General features: G+C 42.6%; 1 protein-coding gene across 1 annotated transcript in view; it reads left to right on the top strand.

Annotated features, from left to right (window-relative positions):
• UNC5D (unc-5 netrin receptor D) overlaps positions 1-26,203 on the top strand; it is a 276,418-nt gene that overhangs the window by 219,272 nt on the left and 30,943 nt on the right. Inside the window, exons 13-16 of the mRNA XM_049704290.1 lie at positions 7,090-7,258; positions 8,949-9,176; positions 17,907-18,056; positions 25,267-25,431. Coding sequence (XP_049560247.1) covers positions 7,090-7,258; positions 8,949-9,176; positions 17,907-18,056; positions 25,267-25,431 — 712 coding nt within the window. The remainder of the gene's footprint in view (positions 1-7,089; positions 7,259-8,948; positions 9,177-17,906; positions 18,057-25,266; positions 25,432-26,203) is intronic.

Here is a 26,203-nt window from a genome sequence, read left to right as displayed (position 1 = left end):
TGCCCCTCTCCCGCCCCAACGAATGGCATAGAATGGCTTGAAGAGCTGTAACGTTATTTCCAGTTACTGCTCATCAACCCCCCAACCTGAGAGCCTTCCGTATTAATACACGTGCTCCTTAGAGAAAGAGGATGTAGGGACAGTCCCTGTGCCTTTGCATTTTCAACCATAGTAGCATCATCCAAAGCCATAATCGGGAGCATTTCAACTTGACCGGCATCTGAATTCCATTTCAGAAGCCCACCCAACGTATATCTGACAGACCACCCAGCCCCAGCTGCGTGAGGCTTTGCTTCGGATATTTTCTCAAGAACCACACAACTTTGCTCAAACGTTAGCGCCAGGGCTAACTTGCAGGCAAGGAACGCAAGTGAAAAGCATGAGTTCCCAGCTCCTACCTCAGAAATACTGAATCCGAATCGTCGTGGGTGGTATCCACGGATATAATTGTAAACAAGCTACCCAAGGAGTTTGAAACCACGTTACAGCTTTAGGGCCACTTAAAGACTGAAAGAGGAATCAATTGTGATGAAGAGATTTTGCTCAACTTCGCTCTTTTCTCCTCTATTCTCCTGATCCCCTATTCTCCCTTTCCAGAAGTCTATTTTCTTAAATCATACATAGCAGTTACTAGAGGTAAATCCCCCAGGAAACCTAGTCATGCTATTGGGATGGACCGATGAGCCACGCTGCCTTCTAAAGGGCCCGTATCTCCGAGGGACTCTGTGATTATCGTTTACTGGGACTGATCTCAAAGATCTGGTCAGAGCTGCAGAGTGAGACAGGTATCTTGACTCGAGTAAAATGAGAAATCATAAACCGCAAACTGATTTTTATCCACAGCAAAGTGAGCACTCCAGGTCAGTGTACCAGGGTTTCAATGAAAAGAGAAAAAGAGAATAATAATAGTAAAACTGTGTCATCTCAGGCCCCAAACTGTAGGAGGCTGGAGCCAGCTTGCTTTCAGAGCTCCAATTTTAAAACTTAAGTACAGCTTCCATCCATCGGCCTTTTATGTCTGTTCCATTAAAATATGCTTTAATTATGGATCGACCCAGGGCCTGGCATAGTAAAACTATCATTACTCTCCTGCCTGCATTCCTGAGTGATGCTCTGGGAAGAGGTGATCAAACCTACGTTCATCTGTAGTACAGACCACGAGGAGGAAAGGAGGGAACGATAATTACCAAGCACAGCATGGCCGACGACAGCAACAGTGAAAATCTCGTCTTTAAATATGGAGCCGATTGTTTTGCTTGAAGAGAGTGACACGCTACAAGCCTAGGGTCAGGTCAAGAGATATTGAGAGCAAAAGCAAAATGTGCCCGGACGCACCTCCAGACCTGCCGTGGTTAGCACTTGCCACCTTGTAGCTGACCTTCACCGTGACCTGATGTTGTGACTTTGGCGCTGCAGAATGTGAGTCACGGTGTGCCAAGGTTTGGACCGTGACCTCACCACCACCAAGTGCAGAACGTTCATCACCTCCACCACACATTGTGTGCAGCTGTCAGCGAGCCTGCTGACTTCATTTTAAGAGTTCCGGACAGATTCTCCCTGGGCCTCTCTTCATTCATTCATTCATTCATTCATATTTTTTTGTTTGTTTGTTTTGACGAAATTTTAAAACTTAAGGAAAAGTGGCAAGAATAGTACAGGTGACTCTTGAACAACACGGGTTTGAAGTGGCTGGGTTCACTTTTTAATAGTAAACACTGCTACCTGTGCTTGGTTGGATCCACGCATGTGGAACCACGGATACGGTTTTCGACTGCACAGAGCGCTGGCGCCCCTAAACTCCCATGTGGTTCAAGGGTCAACTGTATAAAGAGTTCCCAGTTCTCCCACATCCAGATTCACAGATGTTAACGTTTTACTACATTTACCGTGTTCTACTCTTTCTCCGCATGTGCATGGAGAGAGACACGCACATATGGAGAGAGGAATTAATAAATACACATCCACATATATTTTTTTAACCACTGTGAACAAGATGTCCCTTTTCCCCCTAGATACTTCAGTGTGTATATTCTAAACACAAACTCTTACATAAACACAGCACAATTATCACAATCAGGAAATTAACATCGATACAATACTATTACCTACTCTGCAGACTTGGTTCCTGTATCACCTCTTATCTGAATAATGTCCTTTATGGCAAATGAAAATCCAGTTCCATTCACTTCGTTTTGTTGTCACATGCCTTTGGTCTCCTTTGATCTGGAGTAGTTCCTGAGTCTGTCTCTAGTTCATGATATTGACTACTTTTAAGAGTGCACATCAGCTATTTTGCAGAATGTCCCTCAGTTTGGGCTGGTATTTGTCTGATAATTCTCTTGATTAGATTCAGGTTATGTATTATTGGCAGGAACGTTACAGAAGCGATGCTGAGTTCTTTTCACTTTTTCTTATCGGCAAGTATGTTCTGAAAATTCATCCCATTACTGGCAAGATTAACTTTGGTAACTTGGGTTAGGTGGTGTCTGCCAGGGTTCTCAAGTATAAAGTCATGTTTACCCTTTGTAATTATTAAGTGTGGGAAGATACTTTGAAACCACATAAATAGTTCTTTTCTTAAAAATTTCGCCAATTATATTAGCATCCCGTTCATAATTCTTAACTGAGTCAGTTATTAATATGATTGGTTGTCAAATGATGACTTCCTACATTTATTCGTTGGCTTCCTATTGTATGGAAGAGTTTTCCCTTCCCACTCATCCATTCATTTATCTGTATCTTTCGTGGGTTCTTATGTTATTCAGTGGGTTGTCATCCTTTACCACCATTATTCACTTTGATGCTCAAGATGTTCTAGATTTGATCAGTGCAGTGGAAACCACTGGCTCCTAAGCTTGCTTCAACAAATATTTGTGAGTGCTTGAGGCCTATATTAGGCAGTGGGGTGCGGGAAATGGGTACAACAATGACCAAAACAGAAAAAAAAAATCCCTGGCCTCATAGAGCTTACATTTCAGTCTGTGGAAGAGAAAAATAAACAAATGGTATAGTGCATTGGAGGGCAATGAGTGTGAAGTCAAAGAAAAAGAGGGCTTCCCTGGTGGCGCAGTGGTTGAGAGTCCGCCTGCCGATGCAGGGGACACGGGTTCGTGCCCCAGTCTGGGAAGATCCCACATGCCGCGGAGCGGCTGGGCCCGTGAGCCACGGCCACTGAGCCTGCGTGTCCGGAGCCTGTGCTCCGCAACGGGAGAGGCCACAACGGTGAGAGGCCCGCGTACCGCAGGAAAAAAAAAGAAAGAGAAAAAAGAAAAACAAAGATCAGCTTTTGATGTAGGAACGTTGCAGTTCCACGGCTTAGGCATAATTTGGGAACGCCTTGTTAGTAGGTGTCATTGCAGCAAAGGTCTGAAGGGCACAAGGGAGATAATCATGGGGACGTCTGGAGGAAAATTCCAGAGCAGCAGAAACACCTGCAGTTCCTCGAGGGGGAACAAGCTGGCATTTTTAGTGGGATTCCTCAACTCAGTATCATGAGTTGAGGACAGACCATGGAAGGGAAGCATGAAAGCACTAGCAAGGTGCCTTCATTTCTTATAGTGCACATCCCTAAGGCACGTGCTGAGATAAGAACCATCTAGTGAATAAAGCGGCCATCTCAAAAACACAGTTGCTATAGAAATAAGACTCATAAAAAGGTAGGAGAGGTGAGAGTTCAGAGTTGAGAAGCAGAACTTTTATGCATGGAGCACACACTAGGTGCTTTTTAGGCTTAACTTCGTTTAACTCTAGAACAATCTTAGAGTAGGTATTACGTTGCATGGGAGGCAAGTGAGGCACCGAAAGGCTTTCCCTTCTGCCACCGTGTCTGGTTTTCATGCCACAGAAAAAGTCAGACGAGGGGTGTAATATCAGGGATGATGCCACAAAGAGCACAGTGAGGACACAAGAATGTTCTTTTCATCCACATTCTGTGTTCTCTGCGGCTCCTCTTGGTTTCCCCTGCCGGTAACTAAACAGGGTTAGTCACGTGGGGCTTTCTGTCTTGCCAGATTCCCAGGCAAGGTGCTCCCAGGCCCTTTACCAGCACCCTTTCCTGCCATGTATATTTATTTTGTGGTTGGGGGCATCAGAGCTGCAAAGCTGGCAGAATTTTCTCCAGAATTCTCAGCTGCACTGCGAGAGCAGAAGTTTGAATTCACAACCATGTTTCCATATAGTTACTCAACAAGCCACCTGCTTACACAGACCTGGCTCTTAAATGATTGATCTTTTTGTATCCGTAAGCGTTCGTAAACATGCACAGCATATATATGGAGAAAAAGGCTGGGGGGGGGGGGAACACAATGAAAAAATTAAATAGCAAAAGTCTCACGCCAGCAGACTTTTCACACAGGAGGGTGTGTGATGCACTGACGTTGTTCATATCACGGTCCTGAAATCGCTGCTCTTATTAGTTCCCAGTTATTATTAGCTCACAGCAATTTTAGAAAAATGTGTTGCCTTTTTTCTTTTTTTAACACCTAGCAAGAGCACGAATACTTCCTTGGCATATACTATGTAATGTGGGCAAACTTAAATACCATCCATGCTTTCCTCCCAAATCTTTGGTTTTGCCCAATTAAAGCCTCCTCTCCTCAGCTATCCTGTCCCTAGATGTCCTAGGTCTGTATTCATGGCTACACTTGCACTACATCTCTTCCTCCATCTTTACTTGGGATGTCACAAGAGCCAGCAGTTCGACCAGCAATCTCCTAGTGCTAACAGAGAAGCAAAGTGCATCTGCTCAGAAATCTGTGGTGATTCGGCTGCCATCCCTTTGATTGACTTTTCTGTGACCTTATATTGTTACCACCTGCCCACACAGGCGTGTGGAGCGCTTTAATCAATATCTGTAAATCTCCCTGATTGCCACAGATAGAAGGTGGCAGAAAAGGGCAAATTATTATTAATTGTCGGGGGAAAAAAACGGAGAGATTAAATTTTGTTCCTTCACCAGAGAGAGACCTACGTGCACGGACACCCTTTTCACGGTAGGAGGATTAGATATGTCTTAATTTACTTCCTTTGCACTTCCGGAAATGCCCAACGGCTGCTTAATGCAAAGCCCCATCCCAGTCCCCACGTAAGTTTCCATGGGCACCACCTCCGACTCCTAATGCTGCTTACATTATTACCGAAAGGAGCCCTGCTATTCACAGTGAGTGTGAGAGTTCACCTAATTAGCTACTTTCCATTCACTTGGCATTAAATAATTCCCCCAATTCCCATATGTTTGAATAATATGTTCAACAAGGGGGATCATTCTCTGAAAGCGATTAAATAGTTCTTTTAGGAGAGCTTGTCGTTGGTCACTCAGAAGCGCCCCTGCAATCCCTGTCTGTGAAGGATGCAGGCGGCAATTACACAGAAAGCACTTAACCCTCTCCAGTGGCCGCTGGCAGGCATCCACACGCAAGCTGCCACCTCGTGCTGGGTACAGTTTACGCTGGAATTTTACATTTTTTTCAAACCTCAAGTATAGCGTTCTAGGCTGTTCATAGAGCATTTGTCATTGCTAATACAGGACTTTCCAAACCCACCCACCTCCCCGACTTGCCTGCCCTGCTTCGACATATAAATGCATAAAAGACATTTTCAGTTTAGTCTGTGCTTTGCCTGTATGGGAAGAATTGGTAACTTTGGTTTGCCTACGTGGAAGGCTGAATTTTTCAGAGGGCAGCTCCAGTGCTTCTTGGGGAGGGAGGAAGACGCTGTGATGGTGTTCAGGTCTAATTTAGATACAGTAGATACAAGATGCTCCTTCTAGCTTATAGGCCGTGCCTTTTACGGTAACAGTGAATTATAGATAATGAGCTAAAGTGTGGCCATGACCAACTGGAGAGGGAACAAGCAGTGTCCTGTCATCAAAAGCAATTCAGAAATTAACAACATGTTAGGCGTGCTCACAGAAAACCTGTTTGTTCACACAAGATCACAGACAAGGTAGTATCTTTCAGTACTGATTCCATCCTGCTCAAAGGGCTGCTTTTTTGACCAGGGATGACATTTCTTAAATGTCCTTCCTAGGTGAGATGAGAGAAAGCTTAGGTAGTAACCCCAGTGCTAGCTCTCATGTTCCATTGTCCATCTGAGCGTCCTAAACTGCTTTATGGACTATGTTCTGTATCAGTATATTTCTTACAAGTGAAAATAAAGGGGGAAGAAATCAACTGGCTTGTTCAAAACCATACAAGCAGTTGGGGAAAGTGAGGAGACTTCTGGGTTCTCACTGATTGCTGTCCTGTGAACTACCCCATTTACCCTTCGGGGCAGAGATTAAAAACAAAAGACGCAAAAACGGAAGAGGGAGGCATTCAGTAAGGTGGTATTATTTCCTTTTAGTTAAATCTCTTGGATCTGTTTCGTGGCTCTGCCTTCCTGTTGTAAATTATTCACAATACAGAAAACTCTGAACACCAGGTTTAGGTAGAATGATTTTAAATTTAGAGCTAAAATAGGAAAGACATGAAACATCATATATATTTATGTATTTGATTATGCCGATTATAACTGTCTACTGTGCTCTTGCTATATAACTTGTGTATTTGTGCACTGGCAGGAAATAAATGTTTTCAAAACCAGAAGAGACATACTCAATCCTGGTGCACTTGAAGTCTTGCTTTGTTTACAAAAATAATGTGTTTTGTTGCTAAGTAGCATTAAACATATTTATAGAATGTGTTGTTGGGAGAAAGGAGTGTGATGATGGTAAGTTTACCAGATCGGTCATTTCTATGAGGTCCTTGGCTTTGGTCATTGATAACGTTATCAGTGAGAATAAGGATTCAGCAGCTGGTGTGTGACCCGCCGGCCAGGTCTTTGCTTTCTCCTGCTCTGCCCTGTATTTCTGAAGAAGCATTTGTCATTTTGTTTTTCAAAACCTAGATTTGAAATCTAGGCTCAACCTCAGTCTGTGTGCTTGAGCAGTTCAGGATAGATGGCTGTGGTCTAGAAGAGCCATCCTCCAGGAGGTGTTACTCAGGAGGGAGTCCCGGGAAAGGATTTTGCTAAACCTGCAACTAAATTATCATTCAGATATGCCCCGCTCCTTTACATGCTTCTCTCTTTTATCCTTTCCCAACCGTACAGCCTCCAGTCAGATGGCTCAGAGGTGCTCCTGAGTCCGGAAGTCACCTGTGGTCCCCCCGACATGATTGTCACCACTCCCTTTGCCCTGACCATTCCACACTGTGCAGACGTCAGTTCTGAGCACTGGAATATCCATTTAAAGAAGAGGACCCAGCAGGGCAAGTGGGAGGTGAGACCTGAGTCTTTCTTTTTTAAAAAACGGGGTTTGGGTTCCACCCGTGGAATGGATTTAACTTTTACCCTCTCTTCACACAAGTCAGCTGTGAAATTTGTGAGCATTTACTTGTTTTTCAGAGGGTTGGTGGCAAGTGTTCACAGCATCCTCGAGGTATTGGCTAGTGTTTTGGGGCAGGGTGTGTGTGCGTGTGCGTGTGCGTGTGCGTGTGCGAGAGAGAGAGAGAGAGAGAGAGAGAGAGAGAGAGAATATGGGAAAGAGAGGCCAGAGAGGATACAGAGCTTTTTCTTTGAGTTTTAGAATACAGTTGTAATTACCCTCATAGACATGTACCCTGTGTATCTGCCTTTGGTACATAAGACTGTGACTCCTGCCTTTGTTCCCAGGCCATGTCCCTGTCTGAACTGACTTTCCTCTGTGGCTTCTGTGGGGTTACGGAAGAGGCCCAGGGCAAGCAAGCTGGATTCATAAAAGGAATCACTCTGTTTTTGCCATCATAGGGATTGTAACAAATCTATGTTGAAGTATTCAGAAACAGAGTAGCTGCTAAATAGATGTTCATGAATTAATGAATGCATTGAAAATCATTCTATCTTGCCCTGTGTGTATGAGTACATGTAAGAAACAGTACAAGGAGAGAACAAAAGGGACAGAATGAGAATCCACAAGAGGAGAGTAAGGACGAGGGAGACGGCCATAGCAAAGGAAGATGGCAGCGGAATGACTATTCTTAGTGAAACCTCTGATGTGTCTGTCTGATTGGGATTCCTTGGTGTCTGAGGTCCGTTTGCATGAAAGCAGGTGAATTATCTTGCTGGAACACAATGACCTAGTCCAGCCCTGGGATCCTACCTCCCCAGTCGGTGCTTCAGGCAAAAGAAGTCAAAGGAAAATCATGTTTCTTGAGGAGAAGAAAATTCCCAGTTGCGTCAGTGGATGACATTTACCCTGCCCGGCTATGTCTTGAAACTCGTCGCTATTCTTATTGAAAGTGCATTCTGCTATTTATTCAGTTGTGATACAACCACAGGCAAATTTCCCGGGGTGTTAAGTTCCATGGGTTTCCTAAAGGGACCAGGTTTTTTTCTCTTTTCCATTACGTCTTGCTTTGCCTTGATTTTTACCATCTTTGTTTTTCTTCCCAGCACTTCCGCACTGTCATTTACATCCAGATGGTGTCAGATTCGTGCCCTATCACATGCCGCCCATACCTTCTCAGGGAGGGTGAAATATTCTGATACGTCTTATCCAAACCATTTATTGAATGGTCCCTCGTGAATGATTTTGATGGAATGAAAGAGGAAAAAATATTTGAAAGAAAATAAATATTACCTTAAGGATAGGGAAAGAGGTTTTCAGAAATAGACCTTTATAAAAACATAAAAGTTTGCTCGTTGATATTAATGTTCAGGGCTGTTTTTTGTTGTTGTTGTTTTTAATTTGGCCTTGAACAAATTAACTGAAAATTGGAGAACTTTGAAAGTGACGTTTGTTATAATCTACTAAATCGAATCCCAACACCCTGAATATAGCCATTCATTCAGTTCCTGATGTCAGCAGTTATTTTGAGAAAATGAGTTCAATAAAAATATTCTGAAAAAAAATGTTATGTCCTTGCAAAGTGACTGTTAAATCACATTTTATTTCCCAAGCTGAGAGAATTCAACAGACCTTTTCCCAACAGGAAGTGATGTCGGTGGAGGATGAATCCACATCCTGTTACTGCCTTTTGGACCCCTTTGCGTGCCACGTGCTCCTAGACAGCTTTGGGACATACGCCCTCACCGGAGAACCAATCACAGACTGTGCCGTGAAGCAGCTCAAGGTTGCGGTTTTTGGCTGCATGTCCTGTAACTCTCTGGACTACAACTTGAGGGTCTACTGTGTGGACAATACCCCTTGTGCATTTCAGGTCAGCCTTTTCTCTATAATTCTTCCTGTGGTGTCATGAAAGCATGGGGTTTCCTGAAGATCGGTATCAATAGAGAATCTGACTGCAGAGGGTCTGGAAAATGAACCCACATCACTGGCTAGATGGGGAAACCTCTCTTGAAACAAGAGCTGTGTTACTATGTGTCCAACAATGTGCTGAGGGTACAAGATACTTGCCAGTCGAGAGAAGAGTTAAATTAACACATAAGGAACACTGTGTGCTAAACGAGAAAATTGACTAGAAGTATAGTTGAGATTCAGAAAACAGAGACCCAATTGCAAGAGAGGAATTGGAGAAGAGTTTTGGCGGACCCTCAGGGTACTTTCTTGCATGAATGAGATTTAAGAGCAAAAGAGGAAGGGATACCATGTCCAGAAAAGAGAATGGCGTGAACCACAGGAACAAGAGTTATTTGATGTACGGCGAGCAGTAAGAAAAGTGCTTGGTCAGCTGAAGGTTGTAGTTGGGGAACAGCAATTATAAAGCATACCTCTCAGCAGGCTGTCACGTGACATCCTGGACGCACAGTCTATTCATTTTTAGGGTTACTAGGGCAGAGACGGTTCCTTTCCATTTTTGGTCCTTTTAATCATGCATGATTCCTTTTAAATTAGCTACTCACAAAGACTGCAAGTTTATTAATAGCAGCAAAGATAATGCAGAAGTGCCTGTGTAAGCTCTGCCCTTATATAAATAGCTCTCCTGACACATCCCAGATGCCAGCTATTCCAGTTCTGGATCATTAAGTCCATGATGCAGAGCTTTTCCTCAGGAACTAGCTTTTAAGACACTGAGCTGGAAAACTCTTATTTACCAACAGAAGAGATACAGTGACCTGAATCCTGAATATAAAGCAATGAAGGTGACACAGTGCCAACCTATGTGCCCAGATCTTCCCTGACCACCTCCTCAGTAGCACAGGTCATTATAAAGGGCACGCTTCATACTTGGCTGTTCACAAAAGGGACCTTTTTCATAAGGGGTGCCTCTCTGTAAACTTCAGTGTAAGCAGTTAAACCTCATCCTAGGAATGGCATTTTAAACTCTTCATCTGCTTCTGAGACCCCCTAATCAGAGGATTTCTCCAAGATAAAATACCTGACATTCAGTAATCAAAAATAATACATTGACATGTGATATCACTTGTATGTGGAATCTAAAAATATGACACAAATGAACCTATCTACGAAACAGAAACAGACTCACAGACTTGTGGTTGCCAAGAGGATGGGGGGAGGGAGGGAGTGGGAGTTTGGGATTAGCAGATGCAAACTATTATACATAGAACAGATAAACAACAAGGTCCTACTGTATAGCACAGGGAACTATATTCAATATCCTGTGATAAACCATAATGGAAAAGAATATGAAAAACGTGTGTATATATATATGTATATACAATCACTTTGCAGTACACGGTTTGCAAGGCAGCAGAAATAGAGACGCAGATGTAGAGAACAAATGTATGGACACCAAGCGGGGAGAGCAGGGTGTGGTGGTGGTGGTGGGATGAAGTGGGAGATGGGGATTGACATGTATACACTAATAGATAACTAATAAGAAAAAAAAGTTTGCGGTACAGCAGAAATTAACACAACACTGTAAATCAACTGTACTTCAGAAAGAAAATTGAGGTTCCTACCGCCACTGAATAGTTGTAAAATGCACCATCACACAAGTTGGATGTTTAGTAACTCAGACAGGTTTTGAAAGCTGAGTAAACATAGAGGGCGGGGAGGGTTTCCAATCTCCCGGGCTCATATGAGTAACCCACTGCTAACTAGGGTTACTGTTGAGGATCTGTTCATCACAACTGCCTTGGAAGTCAGCCATCATAACCAGTTTGGAATTTTCTTTGAATAACAGTCTCACTGCTGATGTATATACCAGTGAGTTAGACATTTGCCCAAGGAGTTTCTTCTAAGGGACTTGCAGATAATGTATTTTCATTCCCATTCGCTGCTCTCAGATTCTAGAAGAGCTCAACTGTTAACAGCTGAATTGCAGTGGGAATCATGAAAGTGAGGCTCAAACCACAGCTTTTCAAACCACTACCATCCCTGTGGGTAGTAGACCCCCCTTAATCAATGCTCGAGAAACTGGTATGCTCCCTCGTATTGAATATAAATGTCTTTCTTTCATCACTGAGAGAGATTTCTTAAAATTCTTTAATTTTGCTGTAGAGAAATGTTTTTTCCAGTGGAGATACCTTTGGCCCCATTGATCGGAATCTGATTACCTCCAGTGATTCTTTCCCTCTCCTATTATGTCAAATAAAGCTGATTTTAAAGTTGAGCTGGGTTGTACTTGTTATTGACAGGATGTATGTGACAGCTGTCGTGAACAGCAAAGGGTATGCTTCTCCCCTGGGCTTCTGAGAGACCATCAGCCTTGGTTGAATAACTTTTCTGGCCCACAGAAAGATTGGAACATAACTTGTAGCTTTTCTGAACACAGCCGTTTACTCCGCGGTCTTAGTCTCTGAGTTTTGTGCAAGAAAGGAATCTTGCTTTCTGGATTTTTATCTTGCTAAAGTGAATGTGTTCAGGACCTCCTCCCCAGGTTCATTTAAACGTCCTTCATATCCCAAATCATCTATGTCATATTTTTTCATGGCTTCATATATGGTATTTAATTAGAGGGAAATATTATATAGTTACTAACCCACTAAAACAGTTCCACTTGAAGAAAGCCGTAGCAACAGGACACTTTTGGAACCTCTAAAAGACTTCACACATTAATATCCGCTCCTCCCAACTTGTGTGGTGTGAGCTGAACATCTTGTATGCAGTGATGACTCACCTTCTTTAACTCAAATAGAACCCTAACTTCTTAATCAAAATTCATAGGTAGTTTTTTTTTCATGAAGCATTTCTGCAGAAATTGCCTACCCTGGAATTTGCCTCTGTTCCGTTATCACTGTAATGAAAATGTTCGTCATGATTTGGAAATAGAGACCAAGCGTGGCTGTGACAGTTGCTGTATTTATTGTAGTACATCTTTCATAGCTCAAAGTAATGATACCTATGAGCCCAGCTAGACCTGGGCTTGTAACCAAGAAGGAAGCCTGGTTAAAGGACATGGTTGCATTTTCACGCCATTTCCATCTCCCTGGGAAACTATGTCCCCGCAAAAGCCCACCTTCTCACTGGAAGTGCTTGGAAGAAGGGCAGCTTCTAGACCCAACTCTCCTGTCCTCTTAGAACTAGGTGGGGACCTGGCAAGACAGTGGCCTCACCAAAAATATTCCTTTATAGGATTTTAGTAATCAAACAAACATTCTTCATTTTTTGCCATGCCCTCCTTTGCCTCCTGCAGGGCTGCTTCCCATTTGCTCTGGGGATGTTTCATCTGAATCCTAGTAGCAATTTCTTTGAATCACAAAAGCAAAATGCCTCATGCACCTTGGTAAGGCATAATTAATTTGGTGTCAGATTTTTGAAGCTATGTTCTAATAAATACATCTAAAACCATCTCAATGGAAAATTAAATCCGCTCAGATAGGCTTTTTTAAAAAAATACAAATGCCATCTGCCTTAAGGTGAGAAAGGGACCAATGACTTCTTGTCCTTCCTGTTCCTGTATTTCTGTAATAATTAGAGCTGCAATTTTATGTTTGTGTTTGACATTGGCACTTTTGATGAATTCAAACTAAAGGTTGAGGAACGGTGATATATTTTCAAAGTTGTAACATGTTAAGACCTAGGTTTTTGTTATTGTATTTTATTACATTCTCTCTCTCTCTCTCTCTCTCTCACTCACACACACACACACACACACACACACACACACACACAGTTCAAACAAACCTTAACATAGGGAAAGCAAGGAATTAAGCACTTGCCCTATCTTAGGGGGAAAAAAAAAACACAACTAATTTTTTTCTCAATTTCTCCCAGCACTGCTATTCAGTGCCTCTGGGTCCTCATTACTTACTTGGCATTAATGGAGATTTAGAATCTAATTTCAGAGGATTTCCTCCAGATGTAGCTCTTGTGTTTATCAATAATACAACCTTGGAAAATATCATTCACGTAAAGCAGTTAAAGGAAAACACCACAGCGACATAACTTCTGTGTGTGTGTGTGTGTGTGCGCACTTAAGTTCAACAGTTTTGTCTCATAAATATGTAAATTCAGCCTGCTTGTTTTAGTATCCCTGAAGCACACCTGAATGTCGCTGCCTGTCTCATTAAATCAACATAAATGGCTCAGTGAGGCACAAAGCACAAGTTTCTCCTGGCCACAACTCCTAGCCCTGGATGACTAGCAACCGCCAATGTGAAATGATGAAACAGAAGAGACAGAAAAACCACCAACCATAGCCTTTAGGTGCATCTTATATACAAGAAACCAGCCAGACCCTACTTCCTACTTTAATTAACACAGATATCAATTTAACAGTAGACTCAGAGGTTTAGCCAAGGGCCCTTATCACATAGGAGGCAGATAGGAAAAAGTCAAATGGATATCAGATTCCACTCTCGGGGTGATGCGTCTGTGTGAATGACTCCGAAGGAGCTCAGCAGGGTTGTTTGTACCACTGATTCCCAAACCTGGCCGGACATCGGCGTCATCTGAGAAGTATTTAAAAATACAATGTCTAGGCCCAGCCCCTGAGCGGAATACAATAGGTTTAAGGGGCGTAACTGGGAATTCTGCGTTAAGTACAATTTATCCTATTTGGAGAGGGATTTAAGCTTGCACTCTGAAGCCAGTTGTGCCTTTACAAATATATAAATACAGTGATGAGTTCATAATTGGGCTTCTTCATTTTAATAAGTAATTGGTTTGTTACAAAATAGCTATAATTGCTTAATATTTTGTACAAGGTTACAAGACACTGTTAATTGTATGTAGCTGGTTCAGTATGTGGAGATTAAAGTAATCAAAAAAACAAAAGTAAAAATAAATTATGGTTATATTTAAATTGGAGGCCCTAAAGCAGAAATCTTTAAGAGGTACCATTTTCCTCGGTGATAACTGTAAGTGGATATCCATTTTAAAAATTCCTAATATCCTCAGGGATGGCTTAGATAGTATATATAACCACAGGGCAAAAACTTTTTAACTTTTTATTTTATATTGGAGTACAGCCGATTAACAATGCTGTGATAGTTTCAGGTGCACAGCTAAGCGACTCAGCCATACATGTACATGTATCCATTCTCCCCCAGACTCCCCTCCCATCCAGACTGCCACATAACATTAAGCAGAGTTCCCTGTACTATATAGTAGGTCCTTGTTGGTTATCCTTTTTAAATATAGCAGTGTGTACATGTCAATCCCAAACTCCCTAACTATCCCTTCCCTCCACCCTTCCGCCCACCCCCCACTCCCCGGTAACCATAAATTCACTCTCGAAGTCTGTGAGTCCATTTCTGTTTTATAAATACATTCATTTGTATCATTTCTTTTTAGATTCCGCATATAAGTGATATCATACGATATTTCTCTTTCTCTGTCTGACTTACTTCACTCAGTATGACAATCTCTAAGTCCACCCACGTTGCTGCAAATGGCACTATTTCATTCTTTTTTATGGCTGAGTAATATTCCATCGTATATATGTACCACATCTTCTTTATCCATTCCTCTGTCAATGGACATTTAGGTTGCTTCCATGTCCTGGCTATTGTAAACAGTGCTGCAGTGAACACTGAGGTGCATGTCTCCTTCTGGACCATGTTTTTCTCCAGATATATGCCCAGGAGTGGGATTGCTGGGTCATATGGTAGCTCTATTTTTAGTTTTTAAGGAACCTCCCATACTGTCCTCCACAGTGGCTGCACCAATTTACATTCCCACCAGCAGTGCAAGAGCGTTCCCTTTTCTCCACACCCTCTCCAGCATTTATTGAAAAACAGACTGACTTATGTCATCTTTACATATATCTTGCAGTAATGAAAAATTACTTATGGGACAGTGTTAATAGCAGTCTGACCTTCACATGACTCTTAAAAAAATCAAGCACAGTATAGGAAAATGCAGGGAAATCTAGTAGAAAAAATACTAGACCATGAACAGGTACTGATACAGTAGCTCTGTCACTAGCCATGTGGCTTCAGGCAAATCACTTTCTTGGGGGTAAGGGGGAGGGTCTCCATGGTTTCCTCTGTAAATAATCAAGTTTTAAATCACTAACTACCTTAAGTTCCCTTCGAGTGTGATGATGCTATGTAGTTTCTAAATATTAAAATAGACTAGCTCTACACCAAGTAATTCATGGTCTTGAACAAGTCACTTCATCGCCTGACCTCGGTTTATTTCTCTGTACTTTCAGGCAAGTCAGATTTAAAGAACAGGGATACACTTCAGAGAGCCTACCCAGTCAAATATACTTTGACAAGTCAACATCGTTGTTATTCCATGGCTTTAATATGGTTTGAATAAGCCAATTTCTTATGCGTCCCTGTTTCTAACCTTGAATGGCAAAAAGCAGGTAGTATATTACCATGCTAATGATTTTGCTTGGCTGTGGGTAAACCCAAGTAAAGAACCGAAGCCTAAAGATTAAGTGACTTGCCCAAGACCATGCAGAAATGTGATCAGAAGGCTGTGCTTCCATTTTTGGTTTACAAGATGAGCGCCCTCTTGAGTATATATAACCCTCAGAAAATTCTCCTACTCCCTGAAACCCGAACAACATTACTCTAAACAAAAATACAAGTCCCTAGCGTGGTAAGGGAGAATTCGTGATTGGCCCCTGCCCTATAATATTCATCACCTCCAGCCATACACTTTCCACCCTAACCTTCTATCCCAGCTCTGTCTGGCCTCCGTGCCTTTGTGCAGAGCCCATTCAGTGTCTGGAATGCACTCTCCCTCCCTTTCCCATGAGTAGCCCCTATATTTACTTCCAGGCTCAGTTCAAATATCACTTCCTCTATTAATTTCCCAATTCATTTCCTGGCCTTTCTGCCCATCTGGGTTAGGCACCCTCTGTCTTGCCTTAACCTTTGGGAATATACATATTTGTAATAGTTAGACACTATATTATACTCACATGCTTGCTGTTCTGACCCTCTCTCTAGACTGTGCTCTCCTTGGTGTTTCATTTCTGTCCACCCAGTGCCCAGCTCAAGCACTGCTCCACTGGACACTCATTATATCTCAAAAGAGGGAACAGACCAGGATCTGTAAAGACCTAAAGTCAGCGTCCGGCATTAATTCCCTTTCCTCCCACCCTGCCTCTTTCCTTCCACTGCTTGCAGCCCTCACTAGACACTGGCCACTGTGTTATTATGTCCAACGCTTAGACCCACAAGGTAATGAATTATCTAGCACCGCCCTGTCCAGTGCAGTAATTGCCAACCATGTGTGCGTATCTACATTTGAATTAACTAAAATGAAAATCTTAGTTCCTTAGTCACTAACCACTCTGGCTAGTGGATACCATATTGGAAAGCACAGGGATGGACCACTTCCAGCATCGCAGCAAGTGCAGTGCTGACTCAGGGCCCCAAGACACACCCCTTCCACACCCCAAGAGCTGGAGAAAATGACACTGGAATGGAATCGTTTAGTCCTGAGAAGAGACACTAGTAGCCTGTTAACAGTTTGTGTGTACATGAAGGATAAAAGCTGGAAAGCTGCCTCTTAGAAACATTTTCGTTAATGTTAATCTATACATAGACAAGGGATGGGAAAGATAACTTCTGAAGCTGTTTTCACTCCCTGATAATTGAAATGTAAGTTTTATTGTATTTATAAACCTATTTGCTTGGCTTCTTACAACCTTTTTGAGACTCTGGGAAGATTATAGGACATCATTAAAGGATTTCAGTTTTCCTATTTATCCTAGCTCTGCAAGGAAATTATAAGTCAGTTAACGGTGATTTTTTTTAAATGGGGATTTAGGGAAATCTTTCATCTCCACTAACACTGAAAACCTCACCCCCTACAGTAGTTTGACATTTTATAGCACTCATATCTGTTCTATTATTTCACTTGTCTTATGGAGATGATTCTAAGCGCCACAAATTTGAAACCAGTTAAATGGTTTGCTTAATAGAATATATGTGAACTGTGTTTGTATGAGATATAAAGATTTGTCAGTGAAAGATAAAGGAGTATTTATCTCAGGAATTTGATTCCTTTTTTTTTCTGAGCTGAAACTGACTTGGCAACTTAGTTTTTCTTGGCCCTTTGGCATAACTTCTGTGAACATTACTACAAATAAACATGATACATGCATTTGCAACATTTATTTTGAGCTAAAGGATAAATATTGGATGATGCCTGTGTTAGTGACAAACAAGGGAACCAGAGCAGAGGAGGGGCTGTGTCTCCCTTTCTCATGAAATATGATGATGCGTTAGGTTAAGTACAAATACATCCCTTGATTATGGCGGTATCAGGATGAAATTCACACAGTTCTGGAAACTCAATAGTATGACAGTTTGCTTGGGGCAAAGGAGGTCTTCCAGTTTTAAAGACAGGCACAGTGTGTGTAAAAGCCTCAACAATACAGTAATGAAGAACAATTGTTTCTTTGTGTCCAGATCCTTATTTCTCAGCAGCCTGTGTGTAGCCCCTTAGTCCTGACCTTGCAAGGATGGGGGTGGGGTATAAAAGTAGAGCGTGCTCATCACGCTGTTTGTCGATTCCTGGGAGACACGTGAGAGGGAGTATACGAATCTGTGGAAGGAAAACGTGGAGGAAATTGGGTACTTTATTGTTGTGCTTCTTTCTTTTTCTTGCCCTCTAGGAAGTGGTTTCAGATGAAAGGCATCAAGGCGGACAACTCCTGGAAGAACCAAAGTTGCTGCATTTCAAAGGGAATACCTTTAGTCTTCAGATCTCTGTCCTTGATATCCCCCCATTCCTCTGGAGAATTAAACCATTCACTGCATGCCAGGTACTGGCCAAATGGGTTTCTGACAGAAATAGCTTTGCTTTAACCAGCAAGTAGATCACAAGCCCCGGTGAAGGTACTCTTGACTTTCCTCCTCCTTTAAAACTATGGATTTAATTTCAGAACTGTCACAGACATGTAACAGTTTGGACTACACCCAGGGAATGAAACCTATTGTCATAAATCCATGGGTTTCTAACACGTGGGGGAAAAAGGGGCTTGTGTGTCAGGTAATGTGACATTTCTCTCTCCTGCTTAAATCACCACTCGGGATAGGTTGAAGGTGGTCATTTAACAACTTAGAGCAGGATGTTTGTGGGTTTGTTTTGATTCAGATCAGTTCATTATGAGACACCGTTTTAATCCTGTTCAAGTACAAATGAACCGGATGTCAGGGAGAAACCTTTTAAGGGTGATCATTTTGAGTTGTAGAGAGCTCTGGCCAACCAGACGGGAACAAGAGATTCTGTCCTGTATATATGAAGTGCTTGCTACCAGATGAATTGAGCAAGATGGGAAGAAGAAATCACAAACTGAAAAACAAAGCAATGTCAATGCCTCTTAGAATCTTTTTATAACTATAAAAATATTTACGTATGATTGTTCACACACCTCATCATTAGAGACTTAAAAAAAAACTGCAGGATGACTTACGAGTCTCCTTGGATCATTTTTAGGGATTTTGAGTAGTTGCTTAGCACAAAAAGATATCAACTTGTGATCTTGTCACTGAATTCTATGAAAATTTCCAGTGATAAGTATTGTCATCAGAAGCAGCCAGCTGGTCTACCACCGTTTCTTAAGCTAGAGTCATCTGTGCTTCAGGTGACAGGACATTTCCCTCACTCTGGGTAAGCTTCTGGGAGACGCAGATCGATCTGGACTCACAGGACGCTTTCAGACTTCTCTGTTCTTCCCATCAGCATAACCTGCAGAGCCTTGTGGTTCTTTGACCTTTCCACCTTTACAGCATTCATTTTCTAAAAACCGTGCACAAGATATACCGGCTTGTCAGAATGGAAATAAGCCAAATCTCAAAGAGAAAAACCTTGACCATGCCATGAGAGTTAGAAAAAAGTTGTACCACCAACACCTTACACTTCTAAACTTCAGAATTTTCAAATTGGTTCAGGCCATATTTTTATATTTACTTTTCAGATTTCTCATGACCTTGGGAATTGCCCCCTCTATGTATAACTTTAGCACATTCAAAGCAACAAGAATCTCTCTCAGGGCCCTGTACAATTTTTTTGAAAACTTTACCATATTTTTTTTTTATGGAGATAGGTTTTCTATGAATAAGTGTATTATTTATGATGTTCTAGACCTAGGTGTCTCTGTTTCCCAGAAAGCAGTATTCAAAGTTTCTAGTCCAAATTGAACTTCAGGGTATTATTAAAACAAACCCTTGAGTCATGCAAATTCCTCTGTGTATTAATCTTTATTGATTTAAGGGCATCATTTCACTGGATCTGGTACAAGTGACTCAGTCCAAAGTAACTATTAAGTTTAATGCTTGGAGATAAAAAAAAAAAATCAGATGAAAGAACCATCACCTCTCAGTGGCACTTAAACAACAGTTCCAACACCAGGGATTCCAAAGAGAGCCTCAGGTAGAAAAGGCTTGGTGGAGGTTAATGCCTGCCCACCCCAGAGGATGCAACAGGGACGGCCAAAGGCAAAGGGCACTGGCTAGCAAGAAAACCCAACCAGCTTTACTGCCAGGATGGGTTGGATTACATAGAGGTTGTGAACAACTAGAAGCATTTGCCTTCTGTAATTGAGCATCATTTGAAAGAGTCTTGGAAGGCTGAGAAACAATTTAATTTTCTCTGCACCAGGAGGTTTGCCACTGAGTTTTCATTTCCACTTCATTTTTCTTCCCCACAAATGGCTTTCTGCTCTATTCTTCCTTTCTCTTCACCACCCTTAGAACCAATTTCTTTGCTCCTGTGATCACTGAACCCCCAGCAGTACGCCTACATGTTGTGCTTGTCTTAATGGCCATGCTGTGTTTGCTCCAGGCACCAGATTCTCACACTCTGGGGAGGGTTTGTGTTCAGAATGCTTGAACTTCATGGAGAACATCATGTGCGCTGACAAACTCGGTGTGGATAACAGAAAATGGCTTTTTGTTAAGGCTTAGTGGATAAGAACTCACAGAGCACTATTGTGGAGACAGAAAACCTCACTACTCCTGACATCATTGATAGGTCTCTCCTTCAACTGGTAAATGTCCCTGTCATCTTCCAAGTCAGTGGGTAGAAGACCTCTGGTATTCTTGTCTTCTTATTCCTCTCTCCCTTTCTCTAACTTCAAATCAGGAATCTGGGAATTGACATATTCCAGTTGGTATCCAAAGCTTACTCTCCTAAAAAAAACCTTCCTTTTCTCTTCCGGGAAAGGTGGAATTTCTCAGGGAGGTATCTAGTGCATAGAATAGTTGCGCTCTCAGACACCAACCAAGAGATGTTTTTAGAATGATGTGAGTTCAAGACTGGGTCCAGAGCTATGGGATGAGAGCCTACATATTAGGACCAACTAGATTTTAAATCTTGTTGGTTTCGATTCTGGAGGACGACAGTTTATAAAATGCTAGGCTACAACCCTTATTGCTTGTGAAACCAGGTATGATGGGTGAAAGGGAAGGGTATGTGAGTTCTTAGGAGATCTGGTTACCATAGCCCCCACTAACCTTGATTCAAAGAAAAAAATGAAGCCCACAACACTAGTCCTTCCAAAATAAACAATTAATTATGCCCCCTTTTCTTAAGATTTTACCACAATTAGTGATATGCTGTTGTCCCCTTGGAAGACTTAGCAACCCTCCTTTAGAGGGAAATAACTCTGCTCTCAGTAGGTTACTGGGACCTGAGAGCTACTTAATCATTGTTTCCTTTATATCTTGCTGCCTGTGGGGTGAAGAAGCTGTAGTAAACAGTATGCGATAAAATATTAATTTATTTTCTAAATCCTACAAAACACCAAGCCAGGCTGTCACCTCTGTAGGATAAAAGCAGCTTGTCTTACAGCATGCTACGTATCTTGGAGAACCCAGTGTCTGTCTCCTGCTAGGATATGATTTACATGGTCCCCATCTGCTAGGAAACTAATTATAATGGGACTCAAAATGAAAACATTTCCGGAATTCTTTAAACACCCAGAACTTTGCTACACTTTGTCCTCCTGTATTACTTTCCACATAATTCCTCCCAGCTCAGTGAGCAGCTTGGTGTTTTGCCTTTTTTTTTTTTTTGAATAAATGAAAGCAAAGGTGATTGCCCTGAAAACACACTAATCACAGTGCTTCTAATTCTATTATTTTTCAGTGTTTTGTTGAGCACTACTGGTAGCTGCTACTCAACAATTAAAAGATATTCTTTTGACACTGTCTCAATATCAGATTTTTAAAATGTTTTGATTGTGTGCAGTAGAATGGAAAGAGAAAAGAGAAGAATTTTTTTGTTTGCTGATTCTCACGTCTTTCTGCAAGAAAACATTATCTCTGTGGTGGGTTTTTCCAGTGTTCTCAGGAGAAAATATACAAAATTTAGCAAGGGACACCACAGAGGATACTTTTCAGTAAGTGGTCAGTGCCTTTTTTTTTTTTTTTAAGGAAGGTAAGCATTACCTAGGATTCAAAGCTACTGTAGAAAAAATGTAGGTTTGTTTAAGATCTGGACCTTGAATTCAGCTCTGTCTAGAGCCCTGAAGCGCAAACATTGATATTACACTGTAATGACTCAAATTTCAGATTTAGAAAACAAAAACCTCCTTAGTTAGCTTAGTTAGGCAAAAACACCTGTGAACCGTAGCGCCCTCTGTTATAGTTACTTTCGTTGAAGGGGATGGTGCAGAGTAACTCTATCAAAACGTACTGGCTTGGGGAAGGGAGTGAGTTTCAGGGCCTGTACACTGAGACTGGAGAGAGTGAGGATGAGGTGATGGAGGATGGAAGAAGCCCTTGAAGGCCAGGCAAGGGACTGTGTTTTGTTTTGTTTCGTTGGCTGCACAGCATGTGGGATCTTAGTTCCCCTGCAGCAGAACCGCGGAGTCCTAACCACTGGGCCTCCAGGGAAGTCCCAGGGGGCTGTGTTTATCACGCAGGCATCCTGGGGCCATTCTGGTCCCCCAAGCAGAGGAATCATGTAATGAAAGCAGAGTTCCCAAGTGATGTGGTCACATCAGTGCCCCCCCACCACCAACTCATGATTACAGGTAAAAGAGAGACCATAAGCCCTTCCCTAAAGAATACCAGTCAACTGCTTCCTGTTTCCTCCCCAGTCAAGCCTCAACCCCCTCATTAACTCGTGTAGTAGAGACTGAAGATAGGAAGGTTGCTGAACACTTTACTCCCAGTTAGCTATGATGACATCAGAGAAGATTACGCATGGAGATAGAAAAATTGGAGGAGAATGACGATGAGAGAGAGATGGTGATGATCCGTTTTCAAAAGGTAGACCTGTCTGAGAAGGGAAAGGCCAGCTAAAATTGTTGGTTGATTTGGGGTATAATGTTTATAATTGTTTATAATGTTTAAAATTGATTAGGGGTATAATGTCAGTGATGGATGATAATGAAATAAAAACCAAAGATGTAGCTGTTGGAGTTCTCCACAGAGAAATGGGCAGTTGGGCGTACGTGAGCAGATGGGGTTTTGAAGAGTTCAGGAGACAGAGACACAAGAGCTGGCGGCTGAGATACGAAGTGAGAGTTACCCGTGGTTTACTAAACCATGGAGGAGCGTGAAAAGCGTCGGATTACACAATGAGGAGAAACGGCAGACCTTGTAAATACGTATTATTACTGTTTTCTCTGGTATAGGATTGGGGGCAGGTGAAAAGTCATTTTTGAGTGTTTTAGGGAATGACTTCCTCTAAAGGCTGCTGGGAGGCCACGCTGATCCGAAGTGCCTTCTGCTGCTAGGAGAGAGAGGGAAGAGCTCATAAGAAAAACTCTCAGTTTAGGAAGAAAGTGGGCTGGACCTGTGCTGTCTTGCTGGTGGCGTAAGCAAGCTGTGCGGCAGCCACGTGCTTCCTTAGTGACCATTAGCTTCACGCTTCTCCCAGAGTTGCCCCTGGATGAGAGCCTCTCTGTGGAAGCCACTAGTGAACCTTCCAGCGCTGCCCAGCTCATCTTAGTTTCTAAGAGAACTTCTTTTAAGCCACTGGTGTTTCACTGGAGAATGGTTTGGGTCAAGAAAAGATATTTCAATCAAGGGGAAATGCAATCAAAGGATTTATGTGCTTAGAAAGCCTTTGGAAAGCCTAGGAGAGCCAAGGGCAGAGAAAGCCACTAGTGATATAAGGAAACCAGCAAGTTTGGTGATTTCAGGAAAACACAAGTCCCCTGAAGCAGATGGCTCTCAGAAGCCCCTGCAAACCTCACATGTGCTGTCAGCTGAACCCTTTGGGTTTGCTCGCTGCTGTCAGAGGAGCAGCGAGCAAGAGGCTTCTGCTCCCTCCTCTTCCTTCCAAGTTTGAAACAAGTACTTCTCACTGGCAGAACGGAAATGTGAACTCCCTGCTGGAGAGAGCTGTGAAATGTAGTTTTCAGGCTTCCAGCCCCTGCCATGTAGGGGAGAACTGAGGATGGTGGAGAGAGAGTTGCCTCCTAACAGCGCACATTCTGCACGGGGATAAAGTCGATGAAAGTCTGCAGTGTCAACATATAGACCTTCTCTGAGTCCCTGTCTCTACTTCTTGAGACAAAGATCCACTGCCTTTCCCTTGGTTCAGGTTTCAGAACAAACAAAACAAAAACACGACACCCTTACATCCCTTGCTGGGATGTGTGGTAGGGTTTAATGCGTGAGTTCGTTCCTTCATAATCCCTAAAGCTGGCTCTCTCGTACTCAAGTCTGCAACAATCTAAACTCCGTCCCTCCCTGCTGGTCCCCCCCACCCCCAGCAAGTATCCAAAATCAGGGTCTGTGAGACTTCCTATAGAGAAAATGAGGAAACCAACAAGTGTACAGATTGGAGCTCAGGGATAACTAGGTAACTCATAGTTCCTCAAAGTGGGTAGATTGAATTCTAATCATGGCCTTTGTCTTAAAACACCTGCTGAGTCCATCGCCAGTCACACTTCAGAGACTCAGACTTTCAGACTTGATACATCTTTTGCTGCCTTTCAGCATCAGTATTGGGGAAAACTGTATTTGTAGCAACAGGTGAAAGAGCAAATGAATGGGATGCGGAAAAGAGAAAGAAGGGAGAATGAAGATTACTATAGGCTGGAAATATGAGGTCATTGCCAAGGACCACAGCCTGAGCTGAGTAGGAATGAAAGACATTTTAGTACATGGAAGATTATCAGTGACTGACCTCTAGTTCACATTAGTGTAAAGCCACGTGCCTGAGCCATTGGTGGCAAGCACCAGCTGGTCATGGGGAAAAGGGGAATGTGTATAGATTTTACAATTTCCCCCCTCATTTAGTGAAAATTGCTTTTGCCACTCAATTGTCTATAAATCCCTTGAAAGTGGGGACCAGACCTCAATCCTTACTGTTCTTTTCTTGTTTATCTAGTACAGTGTCTGGTTGTTAGTAGGCATTGTACACGTAACTGTAGAATGGATGAACTGAATGAATGAGGAGTTGGCAAACTACACCATTCTGGGGTAGCCTGTTGTGTTTGTGTGTGTCTCTCTCGGGTGTGTGTGTATGATTCTGCAGTAGGTATAATTTTTATGCTGGATACATTAGCAACATTATGTTTATACAATTTGGCATTTGTTTGTGGTATGGGCATAAGTTCTGGCCAGTCAGTTCTTCAGCATAATTTTCATTTAAGTGAGAAGATGTCATCCTACCCCGGGCTTAGGTAGGAGGATGGAGTAGGCATCTAATCCTAGGAATCTACCCATAGGAGTCTTTTAGAATATTTCTGTCATGGAAAGACACGACGATTAACTTTTGATGGTATTCTTTCTAACTGTGTGAGTCACCAAGTGAAAGCTGAGCTCCTGCAGTGTGGTTTTGGAATTCAAATGTTATCCATTGGAATTGACGTTAATTACTTTTGTGCTGCTCGGCATATGCTGGAACATGATTTCTACAATTCCACCGGAGTCGCTTAAGCAATTACCTCTCCTGCCATCACCGCCATCATCATCATCCTAATTACTGTGATTAGGTCCCTCCTGCTCTCTGCTCACTTCAGCCGGGCTCTGCACACCATTGCCCTCTTCTCTCCCCCGTCTCCCCCGCAGGAAGTCCCATTCTCCCGCGTGTGGTGCGGTAACCGGCAGCCCCTGCACTGTGCCTTCTCCCTGGAACGCTACACGCCCACCACCACCCAGCTGTCCTGCAAAATCTGCATCCGGCAGCTCAAAGGCCATGAACAGATCCTCCAAGTGCAGACGTCAATCCTTGAGGTGAGTCCTTTGTCTACAGGTCATCCGACCCCGTTTCTAAAGGACATTAAGGATTGTATACCTGTCTCGGTTGGGCTATACATATAGCGTGAAAGAGCTTTGAAAGGCACTCACTCTTTCAATCCTCATTACTGATAAGGGAAAATTAACTTTTTCTCAGGCTGAGGATGGAACTGAGCTGCCCACTGGGGCGGGGAAACGCAACCCATCAGAGCGTAGGCTCTGTGGAGGGACCTTTGGGGAAGGAATTTGTCCAGGGCTTTCTACACACAAAACTACCATCAATCTAACAGTTCATGGCAGACATGGAATATCAGCTGAGATTTATTATTGAACTGAGACACATATCCTAAGAAGACACAAGGTCACCAGTGGGCTGCTTTTCTGCCAGTTCTGACTAGTTGTTCAGAAGTCAGTTGCCCAATCTGTGTTATTTCATTTTCAAGGCCTTGGTTTCTGATGGTCTTACAATTTCTCTTACCCTCCAGGATCAGGGTTTCTACACATCCTCATTTCCATTAAGCCTAGATTTCATCAATACAATAATATAAGGCAGAGTAGATAATAATCTCATTCTACACAGTAAGGACATAGCAGTGCAAAAAGGGATAGGACTTCCTCCAAGGTCATATAACCGAAGGGCAGGGTTAGAATGGGAGTCAGAGGAGAATTCACTTGGGAACTTTTGCAAAAAGATACCTGAAATGCCATGGCTTTGATTGGCCCTAAACCACTGAATGACTCCGTGGCTCTGGACTTGAGTTTATCAAGT

This window comes from Orcinus orca, chromosome 21 (genome assembly GCF_937001465.1).
Source record: "Orcinus orca chromosome 21, mOrcOrc1.1, whole genome shotgun sequence".
In the NCBI taxonomy this organism is placed as follows: Eukaryota; Metazoa; Chordata; class Mammalia; order Artiodactyla; family Delphinidae; genus Orcinus; species Orcinus orca.
This window is presented reverse-complemented; position numbering and strand designations above follow the sequence as displayed.